Consider the following 26,039-nt stretch of genomic DNA (forward strand, 5'->3'; position numbering starts at 1 on the left):
GGATCTGAAATTCTGTTTTGGCTGAACTGGAAGGGGCTGTAGGCATCATTCAAGTAGAATCTTTGGATTCATGCTTCCAGGTGACAGAGACTTCTCCTGAATTTTAGTTTAGGTCAGAGTTATTTTCTGCTTAAATTAAGGTGATAGGAGATGCAAAAAGCAATCAAGTTCCTTTTAAATGAATGTGTGGGTTTACATAAAACAAGAATAGACAGTTTAGGGCAGAGTGTTGGCAGAGTTGAACTCATCATCCTGCTTTGCTCTATGCTTCCGTGTTCTTGGTTGGTTCACTTAATTTTTGGGTCAGTTTTCCTATATGGACAGGCAATGGAGATGATAATATTTCACTTTTTTCAAAATAATGTTATTGGAAGAGATGCATTAATAGGATATGTTTTTGAATATGAGGATCATGGAACTCATAGAAGAATTTAAGACACATACATATCCATAAAACAGGTTTATTCTGTGGAAAAGTCCTATCGTGCAATTGTAGGATGGTGTTGTAACAAGCATGCAAATGGTCTGTATGGAGCTGATACACAAAATATATATATGGCAATTCCTACTTTCAGTTTTTTGTCTGACTTTAGAATTAAAGTAAACTCTTGTTAGCAAAGCCTGTAACCTCTTAGATTTTGGGGAGGGAAGGTTGGGAGTTGGTTGGGTGGGTAGGGCTGCTTTTTTTTTTTTTTTTTTTAACTGTAGCATTCATGTCATTCAGTCACACGCAGGAGACTGATACTCCAGTTTGTTGAATAGGCTGCCACCACCTGAGCTGGGGAATTAACTACATAAGCTAGTGGTGGAAGAAACCTGTTACCTACTGGCTAAATGTGGTTATTAGGTCAAGTGTTCAGATTTGTATGTCTGTGTGTTCTTGCCCTCTTCTCCTTCCATCCTTTTCCTAGAGGAAGGAGAGCACGCAGAGTCCTAGGAAGAGGGGTCCTCGATTTGTGTGCGTCTGTGCTCAGGAGCTGGGATGAGGCCTGGGGACAGAACTCTCTGTGGAGGCAGCTGCATGTTAACTGCCCTGATTTATTTCTCTCTGCAGTAAAAATGTATTGTTTTAGATTATATACTATTGCCCTAAATACTGCCATTTAAAGGATAGTTATGCGTACAACTTTTCAGCTTTAGAACTTTTCATTTCTGGTCTCAATGTGGGCATGCAGCAGGAAGAAACAATATTGTACTAGTAATGCAATACTAGTCCATTAAGTGAACGGGCTTCTCACCTGTCATATGCACATTGGTAAGGTACTGTTGCTGGTGAAGGATGAGGATGAGTATATTAGTAAATTGCAATACCTTATGTGAAAAATGATATAGGTGAATGATGGATGGACCATCTGTTTTCACATTCTCTGACAGAGAATTTTGTGCTACTACAGAGATCACAGGTGAGCTATCTTCTTCCTGTTTCTGAAAACTATTAGCTACAAAGGAGGGGAAAGAGGGTGACTCTACTTTTTATTCTGCTCCACTGCCCTCCTGTAGTCTTGCTTTGAAGGGCCTGGAAGTGGCGCTCTGATCCCTCTAACCACACCATGCATTTTCTCCATATACAGCCAACCCCACCTTCCAGTGCCAGAAATGAGTGTAGAAGAGGTAAGTTGTGTAAACATCACACAGTGGGATACAGCTCAGCTTGCAAATGTATGTTTTCTTAAAGCTCAGAGTGGCCACATCTCTATTCTCCTCAGAAGATGGCCCACTTCCCACAAAGTGACACTGCTTCCTTGAGAAGCTGGGCACATGCCGAGAGAAAGCTGGCTCTGGAATCCAGCAGATTTTTTTTCCCCCCACATAATTAAGTGGCTGTTGGCTCTGGTGGTGAAATAATACTATTTTACTGAGTTCAGTAAAACTCTATTAAATAGTGAAAGGTCACAATTTGCTTGAAGAGCAACATTGTGTCTTTCTCCAATCAAAGTGGAAAATGAATTAACAGCAGGACTTATAGTCCACATGAACTGCTGAGAACAAACTCTTGTTTAATTAATATTAATTTACTATTTATAAAGTGATAATGAGATTCTTGTGGTTTTTGTTGCATCTGCTTTTAATTTTAAAGGCATTTTAATCAGTTTGCTGAATGACCATATTTGTAAGCACCAAGTAAGTATGACCTCTGATATGACCTACCCTGTTGAAACTAGTTAACAGATTAGATTGGGAAACTACTTTCTCTCTCTTTCACTGCAAACTACTTTCTCCTCTCTCATCAGAAGAGATCAGTTCTCAAAGTGACATAGATATTGTTGGTATAGATGATACTTTTAACCATGACATCACTTCAAACCCCAGGACAACACTTACACCCTTGGGAGTGCATTAGCACTGAAGGGGAACCATTTCAGCTGAAAGTGTGAGACTTTCTTTGCATTGAATTTTCTTCTACTCAAGGGAACAAAGATGATGGGTTCTATCAAGAATTCCCTATTTTTACCTGCTTGCAGTCAGGAGGAGTCAAGTGACCTATCATTTTTTTTCTCCTGGCCTTTTCAGGTTTTTCTCCTTATCCTTCCCCTTTCCTCCCCCCTCCTTTCACTTGACACCTGCTGCTACCTTTGGTGGATGAGATAAGCAGAGAACTCTGTCACTGTAAGACAAGAGGAGCAGACAATGCCCGTGAGAAGAGAGACGGAGCAAGAAGAATCAAACCTCTACTGGGCAGGCAGGCGTGGGAGAGCTTCTTTGCAGGTTGCTTTGTGGAGTGCTGTAGGTGGGATTTTATCACTGTAGCAAGCATAGTTGGGAGTGGGCTTATCTCTTTTTTGGAGTCACCATGCTGCAGCAAATTTTGCGCGATATGTACATTGACCCAGAGCTCCTGGCAGAGCTGAATGAAGAGCAAAAGCAGATCTTGTTTTACAAAATGAGAGAAGAGCAGCTGAGGCGCTGGAAGGAGAGGGAAGAGAAAGCACGAATGGAGGAGGCTATGCTGAGAAAGACAGCGAGGCGCAAACAAAGTAAGCTTTGTGATCTCCTTCTGTACTTAATTCAGGAGCTAGGGGAGATGGGCATGCAACTGGCTGTGATGCAACATGCATCTGGAAGAGGGAAGGGTGCCAGCTGTCCCCAAAGGCAAAAGAGTTTGAGACAGCAAAAGCATTATGTTCCTGCTCCTTCTCTCTCCAGAACCAGGCTGTTTTTTTCTCTGGGGGAGTATTTAATGTGGGAATAAGGATAACAGGTTTTTGAAGGGACTCTTTCAGACAGGAGTTGCTGTTCCTATTCTCTCAGTGGCAGCAGATCCACAAAGCCCAGTTCTCCCCTCCACCCCTAAAGCTTTTCTCTTCACCTGTCTTCCCCACTCACGCACCTCAGGCAAAAAACCAGTCCTGCTTATGCTGTTGAGGTTCCTTAAATTAGTACTAAACATTTCCAACTGGCTCGAGCAGAAGATGAATTTCAAGACACCTGGGTTTATTTCCTGATTCTGTCACTGCCTCTCTATGTGATCATGAAATTGGGTTTGTTGTGAAGGGCTGGTTGTAAGACATACATAAGAACAGCCATACAATGTGAGACTAAATGTCCAACTGTTGTAGTATATATGCTCCAAAAGAGGATGTCTAGGGAATGGGATAAGAGCAGGGCAAGCATGTAAAAACAAAGAGCGAGTTGGGTTTTCAGGCAACATGTAATAAATGTAATTATGGAACTCATTCCATAGGATGTTATGGATGCTAAATATTTGTGTGGGCTTAAAAAGCAAATAAGCAAAATCATGGAAGAAAGCATCAAAGAACTTCTCCCAATATCATCACCAAGCATCTGGTCTTGGGTCCTAGTGGCTTTGACTAAACAGAAATATTTATTTCCTTGCTTACTGTCACCTCTTAGTAAGTGATTTCCTTGGGCTGAAGTTGTTAGGCTGATGCAGGATAGGAAACAGTTTATCATGGCTATGTAGTTGCAATGATTCCTCACTCAACAAGGAAATGTCGCAGAGATATGTCAAACAGTCCTTTCCCTGTGAAGTACCAAAGATCTTATCCTATCTTTAAATCTACTCAAGCCTGAAAATTAAAACTGACTAATAATTTTGGGTAACTGATTTTGAGAAAGTGCCCTAACAGCTGTGTGATTCTGAAGTCAGTACATAAAGTGTTGCTCATATTAAGGCACAACCACAGTAAGAGAGTTTACTTGGAGCACCTCAGTAAAGATGGATTACTGGACTCAACTGAGGATTGCCAGACTACTTCTAAAGTTTAGAGCCTGTGAGCCTTACAAGGTGCCAAGTATATTCCATTAGGTAATTAACGATTCAAGGACTATGATTAAACAAACATGTCTTTCAAAGCAAAACTAGGCTTCAAGACTCGCTTGAAGCAAGAGCCTTTGTGAAATGACTCTAGAGTAAGCTACAAGGGTAGCCTTGATATAAAGGGGAAAGTTTAGAACAGTCTGGTTAGCAGTAATAGGAGCTGCAACTGTCCCCTCACAGATGGCAATGCAGAAGCAGAAAACCTGATTCTGTTTAATTTCTATTTTCTTCATGGTAGTTTTTGCTGTGAATGGCTCTCTCCTAAGAAGGATCGTGTCAATATTGCTTCTCTCATGCAACGCAAAAACCTTGTTCATTTTGATTGATTTGTAGCTGAGAGAAAATTAAAAATGCAGTTCAGATCCACATACCAAAACAACATTACAGTGCTGAGGTCTGTATTATGCTCATTCTTTGAGGAAGACAGATGCAGAAGAATCTAACTGCAAAAATATTTGTGACAATTTGTCACAGTGTTGACATCTAAATTTCCATATATAAATTATACATTAAACCTGTTCAGCTTCCCAGTACAGGAGACCATTTCCTGGGTAATTAATTTTCTGATTTATAAAAAATAAGAAAAAGAGAAGAGCAGCAGGGTAACCTATAGATTATATTTGCTCTGACATAAGTACTCCTACATACACAGGGAGTAAAACTACACAATGGCCAATTTCGATTTTACATTTTCCCTTCTTAAATTGCTAATTTAAGGTACCCTTTAGGATTGACTTTTGTCCACTGCTAAAAACTTTCCACTTTCTTCAGAACTGTATTAAAGAATGGATCTTAAAGAGTTTTTTTCTTAGAACTATTGTAATTAAATTTGAAAGTTAGGCATTTGATTTCACTGCAAATATATTTTGACTTTCATGGTTTGACATGGGCCATTGTTACAAAAGATAACTTCCATCTTTTAGGCATGCTGGTCATTAACTGTATAGATACACGTGACTGATTTCTGTTATGCAGTTCTGTAATATAACAGTAAATGGTTTCACCTTGAAGCTAGTTTCATGTAAAAAAAAAAATGTATTGTAAGTCAACCAGAAATGATGGGTGTAATGCAGGAAAATGTGCAAAATTCTGTAGTCTATATGATTCAAAGGGTCAAAGTAGATGATTGTAACAGCCCTTCCTTATCTTAAAATATATGATTTTTTTTCCTAAAAGGAATTTGCATCAACATTTTTTGGAACTTGGTTGGAATTGTTTACAGTCTGTATTTTCCATTGGTGCATGAAGCAAGTTTTTAACCATTCTCACACTTCTGCATAGCATAGAATATGGTGTATTTTTCTTCCTGTCCAAAATTATTGCCTATCAGGAAATCTGGAATAATCATAATTATATGTTCTTTATTCCTTTGAGTCTAAGGGTTTGGGGCAGTTTCATCTGCAACTTGTTGGTTTTGACTCTCTACTTTGTGACACAGGTTTTATGTTGGTGTTATTTTGTTGAAGTCAAGAATTGCACTGACTTTATAGAAGTGTTACAAAGCAGAGAATTAAAGGTTTGATGCTTTGTAGCCTGACATGTAGGAGAAAATAGAAGTGAGGCTTTAATACCTAGTCCTAAGTGTGCTGAGAGTCAGGATTAACCAAGCATAGATACCTGCTGGCTTAGTATATAATTTTTCCAGTTTACAGAATGTATATGGTGTGTGATTATGACGTAACAAACAGGTAAACTGATTTTTTAGTAATTTAATCTCAATTAGTGCTATAGACCTATCTTTCATATCCTTCCATTTTCCTCATGTTTTGAATAGCTGCTTAATCAAATTCCATTTTTCAGTCTTCGCCCCATGACTTTGGGATGAGAGAGGGGGAGATGCCATAGAACCAGAGGGATTGGTGATAATGGGCATTCCTCCAATAAAAAAATGCTCCAAGGAGTGCTTGGGCCCATTCTGGGGTCATATACCCCGAACCAATACTGGCATAACTCTCCACCAATTCGAGAGTGCACCCGGTGCTGCTCGTGCCAACCCAGTGGCAAAGCAGAAGGGGTAGATTCTCACGTGTTGCAGTGAGCATGAGTCCAGCTGTGATTTCCTGCAGTGACTTGAGGATGAAGGCTCCAAAATCACATAAGTTCTTTTGAGAGTTTTCCATGAAACCAGTGCCCAAATCGTTCAGACTCTCAGTTGGGGTAAATCAGTGAAAACAACTGTGTGAGGCGAGGAGCAGTCACGCGTACTGGAGAGGCTTCTCAGCACTGTCCATCAGAGTGGAGCCTGCGTGGGCTGGAGAAGAGCTTTGAGCCGGAGAGGACTTGGCTACTGCAGACCGTCGGACTGCCCCTTGCAGGGTCCCTGTGTGCGTCTCACCAGGGTGAAGTACTCCCGTGTCATCTGTAGCTTGAGAAGCCTTCTGATCTAAACAAAGCAAGCTACGTTGAATGACTAACTTCCACGTGCAAGGTTTAGATGTGTTGTCTCATAGAAACCACAAGTGCGGAGTTGCGGGGGAGAGTGGCATTCATAGGTCAGATAGAAGGAGTGGCCTTGTTTTGGATTTGAAAATATCAGTAGGTTTAGGGAATGTCTCTCTGCGATACTTTTTTTTAATTGTTTAGAAACTAACTTACGAAGACCTCAAATCTACAGTGATTTTATAGAAGTGCCACTGAACGCAGATTGTCTGTGAATGTCCTATTAAAAACAATGATATTTGCTTTTTAGAAAATAAAAACAAGCCCAAAACATGAAATACAAAGATTTAAGTGGGTGAGAATGTTTAGCCAGTCAAATAGTGTAACAGTCTATGTAATTAGTTTTATTTTTCATTAAAAAAAAAAAATCATATTAGCCTTTTTCAGTAGTTGCTAAATTGGGCTTGCTTTTACATTTGGATTGTTGGGTTTGTGTTTTGAGCAAAGGTCAAAATTGAAATTTGTCAGGTTTAGCACCACTCAGTGCTAAAAAATTATTTCAGTTTGGGGAAAATGAAATGTTTCCAGATTATTCAACAATTTTAATTTCCTTCCCTTCTTAAAAACACAAATCAGTATCCAAAAGGGAACAATATATCAACAACATTTCTTCAGAATGAAAAGTTTCCTTTAGAAAATGTTGAATGAGCTCCTCTGGCATTTGTCATTTGTTCCTATCCTACATTTTTGGCTGAAAATGTTAGTAGCACTTGAGTGTTGTGTCCTCCCAAAACTGCAGTTTTTAGTGAATTTGTTCAAAGTTAAAAAGTATTTCCTAGCTTTAATTAAATCATGACTACTAACTTGTACTGAAGTGAATAGAGTTCTTAGAAGTTAGATTTCTGTCTCCAGTTCATTTACAAATGACTCCTTGGGCAGGTCTTTCAGGGGCATATTTTCATTTTAATATACCAGGTTGCCTTTTCCTATTGTGCTAGAATCACTAAGGGAGGTCTCCAAACTTCATGATCCTTTTGGGATTTGCTCAGAGTTCACTGACAGACAGCTTTGCAATTTGCAAAGAAACATATTTATTTGATTAGGCAGGAGCCCTTTAACCAGTATGGCTGAGCTGGAACTAAGTGAAGGACCCTGCCAGTTTGGATTTTGACTCTTGCACAGCAACCAGAACTGTCAGAATACCCAAAATGAGATTTCAAAAACTATTGAGCATTAGGTAGCTGAAGCACAGTGTTGTGGGAGGGAAGACGATGTTGATCTGCTGCTACTTATCCTGACATTTATTCTTTGGGAACTGCAGCTCATGAAGTTCAGACAGGAACTCTTTGTAACAGTTGCACGCTTATTCACCTGTCCTTAACAAGTGTAGCTGGGAGAAAATTAGGTAGGTTTATCACAGCATGGCTAGCAAGTAATTTCTTTAAATGACATTCATGTTAGAAAATCGTTAGAGAATAGATGAAGCTACTTGAAGGCTAACAAACATCTCAGCTATCACAAGTGGATAGTTGGAGGTTGCATCGCTGTTACATGGGAAAGCTAGTGTTTGTGTGTAAGGGTAGGTGAGTGTACCTGCAGTGACAGTGTTTTCACTCGTCTACATTTTTGAACACAAAAATGTATTTTCTATTTACACTAAAGCCTCTCCATTCCCTGGTAACACTTACCTAAGGTTTTATCTCCTGCAGCGACATCTGCTCTTGCAATTGCCCACTGTCTCTTTCTCTGTATCATTGCAGATGGGTCAAAACAAAAACGTCATGCTTGAGTATTTCCAAAATTTCTGTCTGAATTTGGTCTTGAATTCTGCAGAGACCCATCTTTTGTTTCCAAATCAGATACATCTGAAAATGTAATGAAGAGAATATTAGGAAGTTTTTAATAATTTTTATTAGGGGACTGAGCCAACTATTTTGAAGTCATTGGAAAGTTTTAATGTAACATTCACAACCTATATAGCAGCTTGTGATACTATGCAGTTTTGTTAGGACTATAAATACCTTGGGGCCAGAACTCAGCTGCTCGGAGTTCATGTTTCGTGCAGCTGTGGACTGAGGTATGCTTAAACGGTAGCTTCTAAACTGCCTTTTCACTCCTCTGAACCTGGGGCTAGAAAGAGCCCCCCAACCACCATATGACCTAAATACATGCCAGATGGAACAAATCCAGGAGGACTTTTCTGCCTTCCTAGGATTAACCATAAGTCTGTGTTTTTTAGTGTAATACCGTGCCCTGCAGCTGACTTCTCTTTTCCGCAGAAAAGCGAGAGTGGAATATTGCTGGCTACCTGGGCCTTACTTCACCCGAGGTTGCTCTCGCACATGCGTGGTCTGTAGTGCTCCTGTTGCCTGCGGCACCGGGCATCGGCCGCTTCCTGAGGAGGCTCGGGGCCCCTCGAATGAAGGGGTTTCTGTGTTTCTTTGCTATGTTGTGTTGCTGAGCCTGTCTAAACACAGTAGCGTTAGGTAGGCTTTCTTCTGCATGCCAATGCTCTAGCCGGAAACCCTCTGGTAATGATACGAGGTTGTGATTATTTGCAAGTTCATGAATACTTGATATGGAAAGACAGCAGTACTGCAGCTGAGGACAGAATGGGATTTGCTCAAGCTAATTCAATATTTCTTGGCCAGTTTTGCTGGTTTTTCACATAAATGACCAAAACATTCAAAGACAGAGGCACTGGGTTTTGCTAGCAGGATTTGGAAGATATGGGAAAACTCAGCATATTCAAGTAAGCAGTGGATTTAGCAAGGCACTGAAGATGGTTTGTTAACCTTCAACTTCCACTCCTGTGCTGTGGTGCTGGAGTATTTCCTTGCAGTGGTATAGTTCTCCCTGCCTTGGTGGTCCTGTGTGCCAGATAAAAGAAGCAAGCGCAAATCTGCCTTAGGGAGTCTGGTGCAGGAAGGGATCTATAGTTACCTGTATCATTCTGTGACAGAGAGCCCTTATCCTTTTCTTTTGAGTTTCCATCTATCCCTAAAGTGGCCATGCAGACTTGTTTTTGTTCTTTCTTCAACACTGGGAAAAAGCTGGATGCTTTGTGATAGCGCTGTGTGAGAAACCAAGCCTCGTATATAGGTTTTACTCTTTGTGAAAGACTATTGGAATTGGGAATCAGAAACCATAGTGATATGTTCTTGGGTGGGGTGTTTTGTTTTTTTTTGTTTTTTTTGGATAAAGGGAAAAAGATTCGAACGGTACTGAGATGAATGAATTCACAACGTTGCACTTTGATCTGATACGTACCTGCAGTCTTTTACAGTGAAAGGGAAATTAAAGTGGACAGACAAGAGACTACCTCCAGACTGTGGGTCATGGATTTAGTACAGTCTCTTTAAGAATAAATTCTGGATATTATCTCCCAGTTGAAAGTGGGAAAATTATAAAATTGATATTAATTGCAGTTTACCTTGGCCAGAGAGCCAAGAAAATATTTGGGGCATATTAGATGGAGACCAAATGAACGCTACTTTATTTTTGTGTTTCTGTTTTTTCCCTCTTTTGTTTGCAATCTGCAAACCTTGAAAAAGTACCATGTGATACTGCAAACGTACTTACCTTTGTGTGTTAGGTACAGTTATCTTTGCCATGTTTGTTAATTACCATAGTCTTATTTGAATAACTGTTTCCTCCCTTAATGTTTCTTCTCTTGCAGTCACTCTTTTATTTGATCCTGCAGGGGTATATTGCAGCATAATTATTTCCATGGTAACAGACTGTAATTCCATAAACATAAGATTGAATTCATTATATGATCAGGAAGCAGCTGAAGAGCTGTGAAGGCTGATTTTTTCAGCAATGCTGCGATCCCATAACACTTACTGATAATTAATGCAGCTGAATTTCTCCCTCTGTGAATGCTCCTTTAAATAAAAAGGCATGCAACACAGTGTTGAAATCACATGATGCATAAATGGAAATTTTGGGGGAGTGAAATGTTGGGGGACTGTTTGACACATTTAGAATTTTTCCCTATTGCAGTTTGTTTTAAGGATTGGTTTGAAGTTAGTGATTTTTTGGAATGTATTCTTGGAAGAGGTGGGTTTATGGTCCTCTGACTATTAGCAGGGGCAGACCACAGAATTAATTATAGTGAATCTTCAGTTTATTGTGGGATTATGCTACTTTCCACAAGCATATCATCATCACCTAATTATTCTATATAAATTTTAATGGAGTTACAGAAGTTAATGTTATGAAAAGTGCATTCTGCCCTTTTAATGGTTTCAGAAATGTTCACAGAAACATTTCCTAGGTTTTGCTCCTTATAAAGAAGTGAAATTGTGTATGTTTATAGTTTAACAAAAGATATTAAATAAAATGTATATGCAGACTTGTACTGGGTAAGTCCAAGCAGCTGAGAGCAACCTAAAGCTCACAACATCCTCATTTCTGTCCTAATCAATGTGCTTCCAGTGCATGTCCTGCAGCTAGTGAAACTCTGAATGGAACCTCTTCTATCCTGCAGACTATCAAAATCCAAGCTTCAACTTGAAAGAAGACACAAAAATCATTCGTTTGGAAAGTCAAAGATAAAATCTCATGCAAGACACATTGTGTTTAGACCAAAGTATACCAGATATGCAAACTCCAAAAGAACAAAAAAGTCCCCCAGAAGCTACGGCTTATCTCTGGATGACAAAGGATGATCAGCTTGTTGTCGTGATAGTGAATGCTGATACAGCCTATTTCAAATGCAGAATAAATTTCAGGAGCCTTCTAGTGCAGAGGAAAAAAAAGAAGAGGAATATTTTCTAAAGAAAGGGTCAAACGATATTTGTAAGACTATGGAGCTTTCCAGCTAGTAAGGAAGGAGAGTCAACTGCTGTTGCAGAAGTCTGTAGCCTCCAAGTGAGACAACTGTGTTGGGAAGCCCAAACCTCAGGGTAACAAGATTATTCATGGAATTAGCAGACTTTTTTGAGAAAGTTTAAGCACACTGAATGCCATTCCATGTTTCTGAGACTATAAATCAGTGATCTTTTAATTTTCTCAATTAACACTTGAAATAACCTCTATTATTCCCTGTGATACAAAGGCAGTGGGGGTTATCAGCGCTCACTGATGTTTTGGCTGGACTAAGCAGGCAAACTGTGGCACAGCTGGGAGGCTTGACACCAAATCCGGCCTCTAATGGTGCTTGGAGTAGTTCCCTTGCAAACGCTGGAGATGGATAACAAATGGGAATTGTCAGGGATGCTCTGGCTGTTAAAGCAGTGACGAATGAGCCTGGAGGAAGGAAGCTGACTCCAGCAATATTCCATTTGCTGCTGTTACTGTTATTTTTAAACCACTTTTAATTAGGAACATGTGTGAAAATGAAGCCAGATAAAACTCTCATAAAAAGAAAACTGTGGTTCTCCTCCTCTGTCCTGATCAGCAGAGGCACTGACAGGCCTAGATTTTTTTTTGTGTGTAATTCCATTCCATTGTATAATTTCCATTCCTAGTCACAGTGTGGAAATTTGAGCTGATTAAGGTTGAGGCCTGACTTAGCTTAGGCATTGAATACAGGCAGGATTCCCCCTTCCCATGCACCTTCAGATGGTGGTCTTCTTTCTTCTGAGGCGGCTGGTGGGCGCTCATATTTTCTGGCAGTGTTCAGCTGCAGCAGTGAGGATACGCTGTCTACATGAGGGCTTTCCTCAGGGTAGCTCAAAGGCAAAGAGCAGCCTGTGGTGCCCTACAGCACAACTAAGGGTTGTACTCCAGGTCGGTGTGTGTTTGTGCGTGTGTATGAGACTGGCAGGACCACTGGTAGAGATTAATTCTTATGGGTGGGAGCCTTGATTTCACTATTGCTCTATACAGCCTTGTTTTATATTTTCATTGCTGTTACAGAACTGCCCGTATAAATACAAATAAGTAGAAAACATGATTTGGTGTTGGTATTATTTTTGATTGCGTGTGTCTTTGTCTGTATGTGCAATTTTGCATTACTGTTACTTCAAGCTGTAGATGCCCAAGAAAATTTTTACTGTGATCCCTTTGTGCTGTGAATTTTGGATGCTTCATTTTGTATTTGTCTGGTACCAGGAGAAGTATCCAATTTACTGACCTCAAAGCAGTATAGATATGGTAGGATTTGGGGGAACTTGGTGAAAGATACTTGTTCATAGAGGTGAAGAGAATTGAATCTGGCAGAAATAATGTTGCCTTCTTGTGATGCTGCAGAGTTGTTTTAGATAAATAACTGGTAGAATACTACAGCTGAAAATTATTGGTCTGTAGAGATAGAAAAGATGTGGTAAATTCTTTAGTATATTTTCCTGCTAAAAAGAGGTTTGTTTCTAGAACACATTTATTTCAGCTTGTCCATCCGGACTAATTTTGGTGTCCGCTACTTTCTAGTAGCAATTACTCATAGCCTGCCACAGTCTATCCAGGAAAATAAAAGTAGTTTTGTGGTCAAGGCACTAGATTGGGATTCAGAAGATTTGATTTTATTTCCTGACTCTGTATTAGGTTTTGTGAATAGGCTCAGAAGCCTGCTTCTGAAAAAGAAAAATGAGGTTCCCTTGCCTCTGTTTCACCTAGATTTCAAGTTTGTTTAGTCAGGACCTGTCTCTTCTTTGAGACTTAGTTGAATTTTTCTAATTCAAAATTGTTTTATTTAGAAATAAGACTTTAACAAAATATCTGATTTTGCAGAAAAATGTAGTGCCTGAGAGGCATCTTAAAACATAAACTATTATAATCACCACTCACAGGTAATTATTTTATGCTTGAAAAGCAGACAACATGAGCATATGAATAGAACAATATTAAGAAAATGATTTTTCTGTACCCTCAGCTCAGTTCTTGCAATTGGTTCTACACTTTGAAAACGCGAGTCCAGTAACATTAGCCTAAAAGACCTGACGCTGACCACTGTGAACTTGATTTCTGCAGGCTGTAAGTAGTTTTGTGGCAGGAATTCCATTTTCAGTGTCAGATTCTCTCTCTGGGTTATTTCTTTTCCTGTCCACTCATCAATTTTTGGATATTATTCTTTGCTAAGAAACTACCCAGTTTTTTGATCACATTGTACAGTAAAGCCCATCTCCAGCTTTATGGGGAGTCTTAATGATGTAGGTTTAGGGGAAATTTTGCATGGGAGCCTTGAAATAAAACAGAAATGGTGGTTGGATGTGGAAAAGCATTTCTCTTGTTCTAAAGAAAGAAAATGAATAAGGGCATATGTGCTCAGGTTGAACTGGTTTAAAATTGGACATGTGGAGAGTCTGCATGTTTAATGATGAGGCTTCACATTGCCAGATTGTTTGACAGTGCTATTATCTTTCAACTTGAATTATGGATATTTATATAGTAGTGTACTATACTGTAGTGCACAGTAGTTAGTGCTGAACCAACAATGTACTATACTAGTATTTTCAAAAAAATTTATATATCTAGTGTCTATGGGTTTAGAAGAGAGATCCATTGTTTTTTTAAAAAAGAGAACAATTTCTCCTGATGTGTTGTCTAAAAATGAACTATTTGTTCACAAATAGTTCACAAATACAGGCTGGGTAGTAATAGATAAGTTGGGTTTCTGAGAAACATATTCATAACCCTTTGGTACAGAAGACCTGGGTGGGGGGGGGAGATGAAAGTTGTATGCTCACTTGAAAAGGGTGTTTTTCATTCAGTCTGGTAAGTTCACAGATGAGCAGAAGTGGTGAACGTATCTCAGAACAATAGAAATAATTTGTATCTTCAAATTATGATACAAATAAATTAACATGAGGCATGTTGTTCACAATTATTTCTTTAATTATTAATTATTTAAAGAATTAAATAAGAGAGTGACTAGGATATGCAGATTCCTCCCAGGAATGGGCTCTCAGTCCACCTTTAAAACAATAGTTGCCTTTGCTCAGGTGAGGACAGGCATCCTTGGGAAATAATCCTCTACTTCTCTAGAGACTTTACCATGAAGTGCAATGGGTGAAAACCTTGGCAGCATATAGCACTGAGGCCGGTCAGTTCTTGGCAGACTGTCTTCAAATGCCGTATCTGAAAAACAGCGTGAATGTTGTGCTAAGGCAGGAACACAGAAACATACAGAAAAGAGCAATAAAATGCATTCAGATATATATCCCAAGCCATAATCTGATAGTCTGTGAAAGTCAGAGTAAATGCTTTTGAGAGTTATTAAAGAAAAACATAATTAGCTTAAACTTTCTCCCCTTGAAGTCAGTACCATTAGGTCAGCACTGGGAATTCTTAAAAATCACATTTTCAAATATGATGTAGAATATTATCTTTCACTGGGAAATCTGATATGTTTGTTGCCTTCAGTTCATATTGCCAACACTTGTGAGTGTGGGTTGGCACTGGCCACCCCTGCTGTCAACAGCCCTGCTCTGTTCCCTTCTGTTGTTTCCTCTTTTCAGTCTGGAATGTCAAAAATGCCTTATTGATTGTACATCAGGAAACTTGATCTGGTTAAATGGATATTGTCCTATTCCAGAACAACGGATAGTTGAAGATGAGAGTAGCTGAGCTGATGGTAGCAGAGGAAGATACAAAGAGCCTGGAAGCAAAGACTAGCCATTCAAATAGGAACAGGTTTCTTTTAACTCTTAGAGCAACATCCAGCTACAGAGAAAACTACCTAGGAATCTCTCAATGTCTTCAAATGAGACATGATGCCTTTTAGGAAGATAAATTGCGGCCATGCACAATTTATGGGCCTCAATATTAGGGTAAGAGGGTGAAATCCAATGGTTTGTGAAATACAGGGAGTTAGATGACCAGCTGATCCTTTGTGGCCTTTAAAATGTGTTCTATAAAATAAATTCATCGTCTATCTTGTCAATAGTCTTTGTGGTGGAATCTCTTTTTGTGAAGAACAGTTTTAACAAATAAGCAAAAAAAAACGTTAAAAATGAAGGCAAAATGGGTATTTATACTGATTCCTCCTTATGATTCTCTAAAATGCATAAAAGTATCTGTGAGTTATATATATAAAAGCAGAAGGAAAAGACCAAGCCACACGAAAGGTTAAGTAGAGTATATGACTATTTAAATGTGTTCACATAGGATCTAATCTAGTGCCCTTTGTAGTCAGCAAGAATCCTTTAGTTGTGCCTTGGAAATGAAGGGCTCATAGCTCACCAAACATAGGCTATTTTGTAAAGAGCACACAAGCTTTTTGGTGTTTTGAAAATCACTCTGTCAACACAGTAACCATAGATTTTTTTTTTTGCATGGTTTCTTTCATGAAAACTGAATCGGAAACTTTATCTGTATCAGTTGCCTACTTGGACAGAAAAGCTTCCACAGGGTGAGTGGTTTGCTCTGAATACAGAGGCTTTCTGAAACCCCTTCTTCACAGAACAGGAGCAGGGATTTCCTGCATTATTTGGTGGTGGTTAACGTGAAGTCTCTGTGCTTGATACACTACATTCTCTGTGCTGAGGCATTGCTGGTCCCATAATGTTGCTGTCTCTTGTTTTTCCATCTCTTTTCCCTCCTTATTGCTGAATCAAGCAGGAAAAATGCACTTACAACAACGAAAAAAGGTTGTAATACCTGAACTCCAGGTAATGCTTGTCAGAACGAATAATTCCTTCGTGTATTCTTGTGGGGCAATGACTCTCTGAAGACTGTAGGATCTACAGCTTACAAACCTTTTTTCCACTGCCAGCATGGTGGATTGGTCAAATCTGAAGACTTCATCCTAGCTCTTAGTCCTGTTTTACTCTGAATTTTAAATTACAGGCAAAATGCTTCTAATATTGCAAATCTCCAGCCAGTTCATCTGTACTTCTGTGAGAATTTGATCTAGTACCTAAGGCTTGTTGTTTTGGTGTTTGTTGCAGGTAATGGCAAACATGTGCAGTGGCTACATGGGAAGGATGGTGAGGTCTGGGTCTGGGTTATGGGAGAAGCCCCAGGTGACAAGCCGTATGAACAGATATCTGAGGAGCTAATAGCAGAGCGAGCCAGGCAACAAGCACAGAAGGAGGCAGAAGAACTATGGTGAGGATTTAAGAATCTGAATTCAGGGTCCACTTGGCATAATGGGAGACATGACCTTGTAGAAAGGTGGCAGGTAATGGTGGGTAAACTGGTAAGTATATTTTGTGAACATTTGCTTTCACTTGTTTTGGACATTTTTCAGCACATGAAAAATCAGAAAGCCTCTTTCACAAAAAAAAGTGATGCAAACACTCTTCTTTTGGGGAGTTTTACTAAACTGTTGACCAGTTTGTAAATAAATAAAAATGAAGCAATCTGGGTTTTAGCTGACTAAATTAGCAATACTTGTTCTGTCACATATCTATACCCACAATGGGGATCTTCTACATAAAATCCTTTTTGCAATTGGTTTTGTTTGCATGTTGTTTGTATTAATTCTTATCCCAGCAGTTCAGAAGCTGATTACAAAAACTGCTGTGCTGGTGTTTCGAGCAGGGCCTCTTACAGCTCTGGGAGAGATTCAGAAGCGTTTTGGTGCTTGATATTGTTGAGAAGTAGGCCACCTGCCTGCTGCACTGCCTTTTGTAGTACAGCACTGAAAAGTGGCAGTTTAAGTGACAGTTTATTCTGTATTATTCCTTTTCCTATCAGGTGCTGCTTGCTTTTAGTGTTTACATATTTAAGCTGGGATTAAACACTTCAGCCTGTATTCTGTGTTCCTCTTATGTCAGGGTTAATAAACAATCTACTGTTAGAATTTAGCAGACGTTTTCACTGATATTTGAAACACAATAGATTCCTGTTCATGCTTTGCCAGGTGGACAGAAAAATCTGTTTTCAGGCCGGGAAGTAAATATATAGGGTATGGCTCAAAGACATCCCAGAAGTACTTCTCTAATTTTTGCTCAGTCATTAGTGCTATTTTAATTAGTCATTTTCCAAAAATTGAAAATGTTTGCTTTCTGGATAGTTTCGTCAAACCTGATTTGTGTAGTTCACTTGTTAAATACGTTTTAATTCTTTCATTGTATATTTCCATGAAGTTATGTTATTAGTTGCAATCAGTACTTGTGCACTGACTAAAGATTAATTCTCTTTTTTAAAAGAATATCAATTTCTACAATTATATTTATTTTCAAATCCTTTTCTGAAGGAGGCAAAAGGAGGCAGAAATTACAAAAAAATTCCGGGATGCTATGGCTCAAGAAAAAGCCAGAATAGTGGCAGAAAAATGGAAAGTAGAAATAGAAGATCGGAAAGCAGCCAAATTGGTGGAGGAAAAAATTCAGGAGGAACTGAAGGTATGTGCAGAATCATACTTAGGTTTTTCAATAGTGTTTTTGTATGGATTCTAAGTTCTTGTAACCTGCAGTGTACATTTATTAATAAGCATTAAAAAACAGTGTTGTAAATTTTTTTTATCCTGGAATATACAAATAGCTACATTGTGTTCACCAGTACAGCTGGGTGAATGATGTGAAAAAATCACATATCTCATTCAAAAGTGTCAGGACAATCAAATTGGTTATTCAACTAACACATTAACAGAATTGTTCAGTCAGCTGTACTGAATGAATCATACTGGGGAAAAATGTACAATTGTGAAATGTGTCTTTTTAGGTCAGTTTACTTGAAAATATTTAGTGTGTTTTGGATGAGCTGTTCATGTATTTAATTTTATATTTCTGTCACTACTTCCTTTAATATAATGAAGGGCAGATCCTTCTCTTATTCAACATATGAGAAAAGTCGAGCTGGCTTTGCTAGAAGTTCATTTGCCTGATTTTTGTCAGCTTATGAATTTTTCATGAGCTCGCAGTACTTTAACGTTTATGTTCTTACAGCATGTTCAAATGTACTTATTTGAAATAAGGTTTCTTCGCATGCTCTTGTTGAAAATAACAATTTGAAAACAAAACAAGAAAGGAAGGCCTCGGCGTCTTCCATTTTCATATTACTTTATGAAGATAAATTATTTAAAATTCATAAGACAAAATATAATTGTTTTAATGTGTAGAGAAGTTATCATAGTCTTCTGAGCCTGGGAGGTGCACTGTGGTTCTGCACAAGATTGGTGCATCTGGATTCCCATGGAGAAAGCCTGTAGCAAAGTGTGACTCGGAGGAGATGTGCGTGCAGTAGCTTCCCCCGCGTGCCTCTCCCCCGCTGGCGGGTTGCTGTGTGGTTCCTGCCTTCCCGGGCTGGTGATTCAAGGTGTGGGAGCCGCCGAGAGAATCCCCCCATCCTTCCGTGGTGGGAGCAATGCTGAAAACCGCAGTGCTAATTTATGTAGGACTTGATTACCAGCTAGAGTCAGCAAGTTGCTTGTCGTTGTATACACTGTGGGACTGGGATTTTGAGGGTGGTTAGGCAGCACAAAGCAAGGGCAGTTCCTGTAGCCTCTTCTGCACAGAGCTGTTGATTTCCCTGTGTGCAATTAATCTGAATTCATAGGAGAGAACAGGGCCCTTGAAATTTGATGTCAATGAGTAATGAAACTATAGCTTTCAAGTGGTTGTATTAATATATGAATAATGAGTGGAGCAACTAATTAAACTCTCCTTCCTCTGCTATCCAGAAAGCAAAGTCCTCTTGAACAAAGACCTGTACAGGCCTGCTCACTCGTACCCCTGGGTGATTTACAGTTGATTTACACTCGATGGGGTAAATGTCCACAAGTTCACTGTCGCTCTTGTGTTCCAAAGAGACTTTTTCAAAAAGCAGAGCGACTAACTTTTAGTCACCAGCAGTCAGTGCTATTTCAGTTAAGGAAGGCTAGTTATTCAGTTGTTGATACAATTTGAAAGGAATGGCATCAAATTCTGCCCATTTTTTATATTGACGGAAAGGTAAAATAATAGTAATCTCTGTTCCCACTGTTGATCTGGGACTGAGGAGGTATCTTCTACCAGTTGTGTGCAGGATAGGAGCTAGACTCACACTGCTGTAAGTAGGGTGAGAATTTGGCTCAGTTTATATTTTAAATTTAAAATACTAAGCTTTGGCCAGCTCTTCTGTAGCCCTATTCAGAATGTTGCCAACATTTTTATTTTACAAAAGAAGTAGAGAGAAATTTTCTTCTGTTATTTCTTATAAATCAAACATTTGAAGAGAATATTTCTAAAAACTTAAATGGACCAAATTTTTTTAAGACAAGACCCAATGGAAATTAACTCTACAGCCCCAAAGATGAATTTAGAGACATTATGCAGCAAGAATATATATGTATATTTTTTAGAATATTCCTTTATTGAGTGTGCTGCCAGAACTTACTGTGTTAATAGAATGACATCCTCTAATTAAATGAATTTCTGTCCCTGAGTCTGCAATTAAGTCTATACTTTGGGCTCTGTTAGGAAGGACTTGGACTGACTTAGGAGCCCACCAGCACAGATCCAAATACAGGACTGGTCCCCAATACTATACCACCACACCTTTGCTACTCAGAAAAGAAGCTTATCTATTACTTGGTCTGAAAGAGACAGGGCTGTAGAGTTACTTAAAAACAATAATGGGATTTGAAAGACAAGTGACTCTCAAAGGCTAATACAGGGGAGTTGTTAACCTCTCTGTCCACTGGCTTATTTAAGGCTCACTTGGCTTTGCTCTTCTGGCCCCTTCCCTCCCCTGCCTTTACTCCTTTTATAACTTCTATTGTGTAATGGAAGAAGTACATGAAATATTTATAAGCTGAGTGAGTGGAAAGGTACCCAGACAGGAAGAAAGGAAAGTTATACTTCTGGCATCTACCTCCAAGTACAAAAAGTGTACAAAAAGAACTAAGATGTAGGGAAAAAGGTGAATTGGTGAATCTACGCATGTGTGACTGCAGTCGTTGAAATCTTGAAGAAATGTGCCTTTCATGAATGATTCAGGGTGTGGAATGAGATGCAGATCAGTTAGCAAGCCCACTTTAACAGGTTTAAAATATTTAATGCATTGGTAATCATCCTTCTGTGATGATGACCAGACTATATTTAAAGCAGCCTCCAAATTGGGAAATGAAAAGCTCAGTCTTTGCTTATGCTTCATCCTCTTGAAGCATTTTGACTTGGAGATGAAAAGTCTGTATCCATTCTGCTGATGTGTTTAATTTCCAACCATATTGTATCACAGATGCTCCTTTTTAAACCCCTCTTATTCCTCTTGACCTATCATGGGACTTTAAGGCTGTCTGCACTAGATAAATAATATCTCACATATCAGAGTGAATGATGATCTCTGTTTCCTTTCCTATACTATTGGAAAAGTATTGCATTCCTTGATATATCTTAAGCAGAAATGCCTTTAATTTTTATGATGCTAGAATATGAATGTTGATTGCTCTATTTTTGCAGTTTAAGGACAGCTATTCTTTTATGCATCTATTGCAAAGGACAAATAAGAGAGCCAATTACTGTCATTAATCTTTTTGCTAATTCACAAAGGCTATGGGATCTATGGGATCATAGACATCATTTCCTGCTGTTATCAGTTGCTGTCGTTAAGAGTCTTAATGTGCAGAGCTAGGGCACATTAAAGGTGTGAGCGTCAGCCTGCCAGGGGAGGATGGTATCCTTCAGCTACAATTAGAAATAACAGAGAGATAATCTCTCAGCTCTCACTTCGTGTGTTCGCCTTATAGCAAGAAAATATTAATAGTAAAGAACTGTCTGCATGACAACTTCAGATACCTGCCAAGTTTAATTATATAAGCACAGTTGACAGTAAGGCTAGATTGTTTCTTAAAACCTTGTTTGAGAAATGCAATATATGTTAACCAAAAACTTCATAACAACTTTTAAAGGCATTGTTTTTCTTCATGCATCAAAAATATTTAGTGGGAGTTTTAATGCCAGTGATGCTAAGGAGAAATAATCCTTATTACCTTGATAAGCAACGAGAGAGTGACAGAGCATTACAATTTCCTTCCACAATTTTTTTGGATGCAAGTTTATGGCCTTTATTCCCAACTGGGATGGTGATGAGCGGGGGTAAGCTTTCTTAAGGTATAGTTCTAAGAGTTTCTATGTCCTAGCTGTTTAAGGTCTCATCAATGAAGACAGGATTAGAAACAATCTTTGCAGAGCAGAGTAATTAGTGCTCCAGTTCAGGAAATCATCTCTAATAAGGACAGCTTATGTCTAACACTAAGAACACTCTTCAGTCCCATTGATCTGAATGAGCTTTCAACACATGCCTGAGTGCTTTCCTGTGCATGACAGTGCTGTGGACCTGATTCTTCAGACAATTGCTGCCAGCTGTAAAGTTAAGGAATACAGTAAAATGTTAGCATTACCACTTACAGTACTGTGGGCTTCTTATGATAAAGCAGTGAGCATTCTGTCCTGATCTGGCAAAAACCCTTGTCTCCAACTGAATGTCAAGCACTTGAGTGGGCCTGTTGTTATCTTTAAGCGCAAATAAGTTGTAAGTTCAGATCTGTGCTTTGCTGTGCCAAGAAAACACTGAATTCTCTCCCAAGGACAGCATATTCACAATCCTAGAATATGACAATAGCTTCTTGCTGGGATTCTGCACCAAATCCATTCCAGCAGTTCATCAGTTGGGTCCGTTCTGTTGCAATTGCAGTAGTTCAGTAATATTTCATTTTGTGTTCTTTTGGGAGATCATAGTTCAGAAGTTTTTTTAAAGGAATTTTCTTTTTAATGATGTTGGAAGTGAGGCAGCTGTTTATTTTCTGCTGGGAATTAGGTGTTAAGATTTTCCTATCCTACATGTAAGGAACTGTGATACCAATTTTAAGGCAAAATCTTTTTCCCAGTGACATTGTTAATGATTACGCTGCTGAAGTTATTGTCCTTATTCTGGATCTCTAGTAAAAGCTACTAAAGCTCTGACATTTTTCATGGGGAAGTGGGAACATCTGAGCCACTAATGAGGATAGTTTACATTTCAGGTATCCTAACTGTGAAAAGTTCCTAAAATTCAGAGACAAACTCTGAGGTGAGTAAGAGCAAGTTAGATCTTCACTGAGTTATGGCAAGTTTCCCAAGTCTGCTCCAGCACATAATAAATCTCAGATCTCTCCCAATCAGTAATAGCTCCTACCTTTGTTTTGTGTCTCATCTAAAAGAGGGTCTTTGTGAACCAGATTGTGATGTTACTTGCCTATCTGAGCCATGGGTGAATAGCATGTTTTGGGGCGTATCTGTGACTGAAACGTGACTTCTGCAGGAAGCATGACTCTTCCTTTTGAGACACTGGTAGAAGAGATAATAATAATATCTCTGCAAACACTTTTCATTCTGAGGCAAGTGAGAATTTTCTCAGGAAAAGGGTGGAAAGGGGTTGGATGTATTTCTGCTGATATTCACACTCACAGCTCTGTTGGAAATTGTCAAGTGGGTTTGTGGAGAAGTTGATCTCTGAAGTCTGTCCTGCTGTGTCAGCCTTGCTGAGAGCAGGCTGTCTGAGAGCCAGGGAACCTGGGATTTCCAGATTCCCTTTTTCAGAGCCGGAAGTCCTGAGACTTGGATCAGAAGACAAGCTGTGCTCTCAGGTCTGTGACCCGTAGCGTGATGTCCACCCTGGCTCAAAGGTGATTGCTGATGGATCTCAGGAGGTTCACAGTAGATACGACACAGCAGACTAGCATCAGCTCTCAGGGGTACCAAAGACATTTGACAAAAGACCAAGATGCCTGACAGCCTGCTGAGGTGTGGAGGGAATCCTAGACATCCTTTTCTTCGGAGACTGGTAACAAATATGTTGTGTAGGTTTTGCCCTAAGCAGGGTGTCAGTCATGCAGTTGCCCCCCATCCTGTAAGACTCCCCAAAGGATCCCCAAGAGCCATGGCAGCCAGAAGCTCTGTTTTCTATTGGAAAAAAATGAGCTATATTTTGGCTTTTCCCCAGTGCATTTTTAAATTTTTTGTGGCAAATTCTGAACACTGACCTATTCTCTCATTTACATTGGACTGAAACATTAGAAACTAACCATAGCTAAGATTAAATATTATTTAGAAATGGCTATAGCAGAGCTAGCAAACATTGTAAGACCCATTTACAGTAACAAGTTTGTGGTAAATGTTCAACTGCCAGAGGCTAGATAAGATCGTTTAGCATGTTTGAATTCTCCAGTGGAATTAAAGCTGGAGAGGATTACTGCTGCCTACTGAACTGCCAGTGTAATTTGTTGCAGCAGGTTGGTATTTCTTGGCAATTTGCAGCCAAGTACTGAATTGTCATCTTCCTAATTTTTCCAGAAGACCTGAAAGGGTCATGGCATATGGTACGATCTCTCTCAACTGTCAGGCAGAAGGTGATATTTGTGGATTATTATAGCTTTTTGCTTTCAACTCTGATGTGCAGGATTGGGTTCGTATGGAGAAGGAGATAAACTAATTGCTATTATTTTTCCAGGGCAGTAAATATAGAAAGTTCAATTGTTCGTTTTAAATACAAGCACACCCTTTTGGTACCCCTTTTGGTATCCCTTTTTAGTGTTGCACAATATACTTGGACATACATCCATGCACTAATCTGAATAAATATAATTTGCTTTCCTTTTTAAAGCAAAAATAATATAAAAAATCGCAAATTCAGATCACCACCAATGTGGAGTGGTGGTTATTTTTTAGTTATTTCTTCTTTGATTTAAAGCTCCTTGTTCCCTCTAACAAAAAAAAGATACAATTTTCTTACTAGGCATTACTGCTTTCCTTTAAGAACTCAAATTCTGCCTGAATTCTATTTTTTCTTTTAGACACTTGCACCTTTTTACTACAAATGCTTCAACAACAGCTGTTTTACAAAACAAACCTGTGACAAATTTCTTGTGTAATTCAGGAAAGCTGTTGTCAGGGTGTAGGGTTTTTTGTTTTTGTTTTTTGCATATTAAATTTACCCTAGTAGTTTAAGATGTTGAATAGAAAACATTTTGATAACCTGGGATTACCCCTATGCCTGCCTGTTCTCCTGAAGGGATGGCCTAGATGTATTTGATTTGTAGGCAGCGAAGCTGCCTCAGAAAATGTTCTTCCCATAAGAATAAAGAATAGCTAATATCTTTGTCCAAGCTGCTTGGAACAGAGTAAAGCCATTTACTAACAACTGAAGTATGGAATCCCTAATTCAGTATGGAATATGTAAAAAGAGAATTTAAAGCTTTTTTTATTATTATTCTGAAGAAGTTGCTCATTTTGAAAACAGTGCTTTCTAAAAGCAGTGACATTTCAAAAATAATGAATGGTTCACTCAACTAATCTTTCTAGGACTCAAGAGATAATAATGAGAGGATGACGTTAGAAATAATCAAAGGATACTAGCATTATAACATGAAAAATTGACTGAAGAACAATGCTAGGCTTTTCTTTCTCGGAAATAATAAGAGCAGCCTAATTTATTTTTCATCATGTGTGTTATGGAACTATTATTCACTACACAGGCACATCATTATTAATATCCAATATTTCAGGTCTTTTGATTTCATTTCATTATGATTAAGGAGATGGATCCTCTGCTGGTGTAAATTGGTGGAACTCAGCTGAGCTAAATGGAGAAATGTTGATTCATGTTGCTGAAAGAAATGGAAAAACAGTTGAATTCTTGCTTAGGGTGGAGATTAGCATTTGTTCCATTTTCTCACTCTGAAGGTGGTGATTGCTTGTAATTAGTAAATTGCTTCTTTTCGATCTTTTTGAAATATCAGTGGACAAAAGTACTTAGAGTAGTGTCAGCTGGCTGGCTGGCTGATACTAAGCAAACCATCCCTGTGAAACTCAAGGCATCTGTCCTTGTTTATTCACACTCAAATTTAAACTTCTATTTCCACATTCTTGCGAATAAAAGTTGTCATTCTTCCTTAAACATGCCATTGTGTGATCCATGACCAGAACAGCAAAACAGTCCTGATTGCTGCTGCAGCTTCTGGCCCTCACTGAATTACTAGGGGTCACAAATGACGTACAGCAATATTCTTGGGAAAGCTGTCTTCTGAAAAGAATTAAAATTGTCATCTTTTTAGTTGCAAAACAGAGGCTAATGACAGATGACTTTTGCAGAGCTGGAGAGAATTAAAAAAAAACCCTTCCTTTCCTACAGTGGAGAATAAGTTGTTTCTGTTTCCCAGGCAGGCATTCCAGACACCTGTTTCTCCCCTGGGAAAATGTGTATACAAGTCCCTGTTATGGCTGCTAAATGACAAAATCATTGTTTGGAGATTTGTATTATTTCACTGGAGTTGCTTTTGGTATTTGTCTCCAGGCAGGTGTTAAAATAGGACACACAACCTTCAAATGAGTACTTTTCCAATGTATTACAAAATGAAGCTATTTACTTGAGGGAAGGGTTAATCAATTAATATATACCTTTTAATTAATATAGATTTTAGAGTAGTTCAGCACTTTTCAGCCTAAGATCAGGTGGCCAAGTTATAACAAATGTTTTTACATAGCGTGAACTTTCATGTAAGCAGCATCTTCAAGTACTGAACAGGAATCTGCAT

The 26,039-nt window shown here is 38.9% G+C and overlaps 1 protein-coding gene across 1 annotated transcript in view; it reads left to right on the top strand.

The window, feature by feature from the left end:
* Window positions 1-2,695: 2,695 nt before the first annotated feature.
* Window positions 2,696-26,039, top strand: part of SH2D4B (SH2 domain containing 4B) — a 70,815-nt gene continuing 47,471 nt past the window's right edge. The window contains exons 1-3 of the mRNA XM_026080448.1: window positions 2,696-2,975; window positions 16,492-16,651; window positions 17,745-17,892. Of these exons, the coding sequence (XP_025936233.1) occupies window positions 2,792-2,975; window positions 16,492-16,651; window positions 17,745-17,892 (492 nt within the window). The 5' untranslated portion in view covers window positions 2,696-2,791. The remainder of the gene's footprint in view (window positions 2,976-16,491; window positions 16,652-17,744; window positions 17,893-26,039) is intronic.

This window comes from Apteryx rowi, unplaced genomic scaffold (assembly GCF_003343035.1).
Source record: "Apteryx rowi isolate R43461 unplaced genomic scaffold, aptRow1 scaffold_52, whole genome shotgun sequence".
Lineage (NCBI taxonomy): Eukaryota > Metazoa > Chordata > Aves > Apterygiformes > Apterygidae > Apteryx > Apteryx rowi.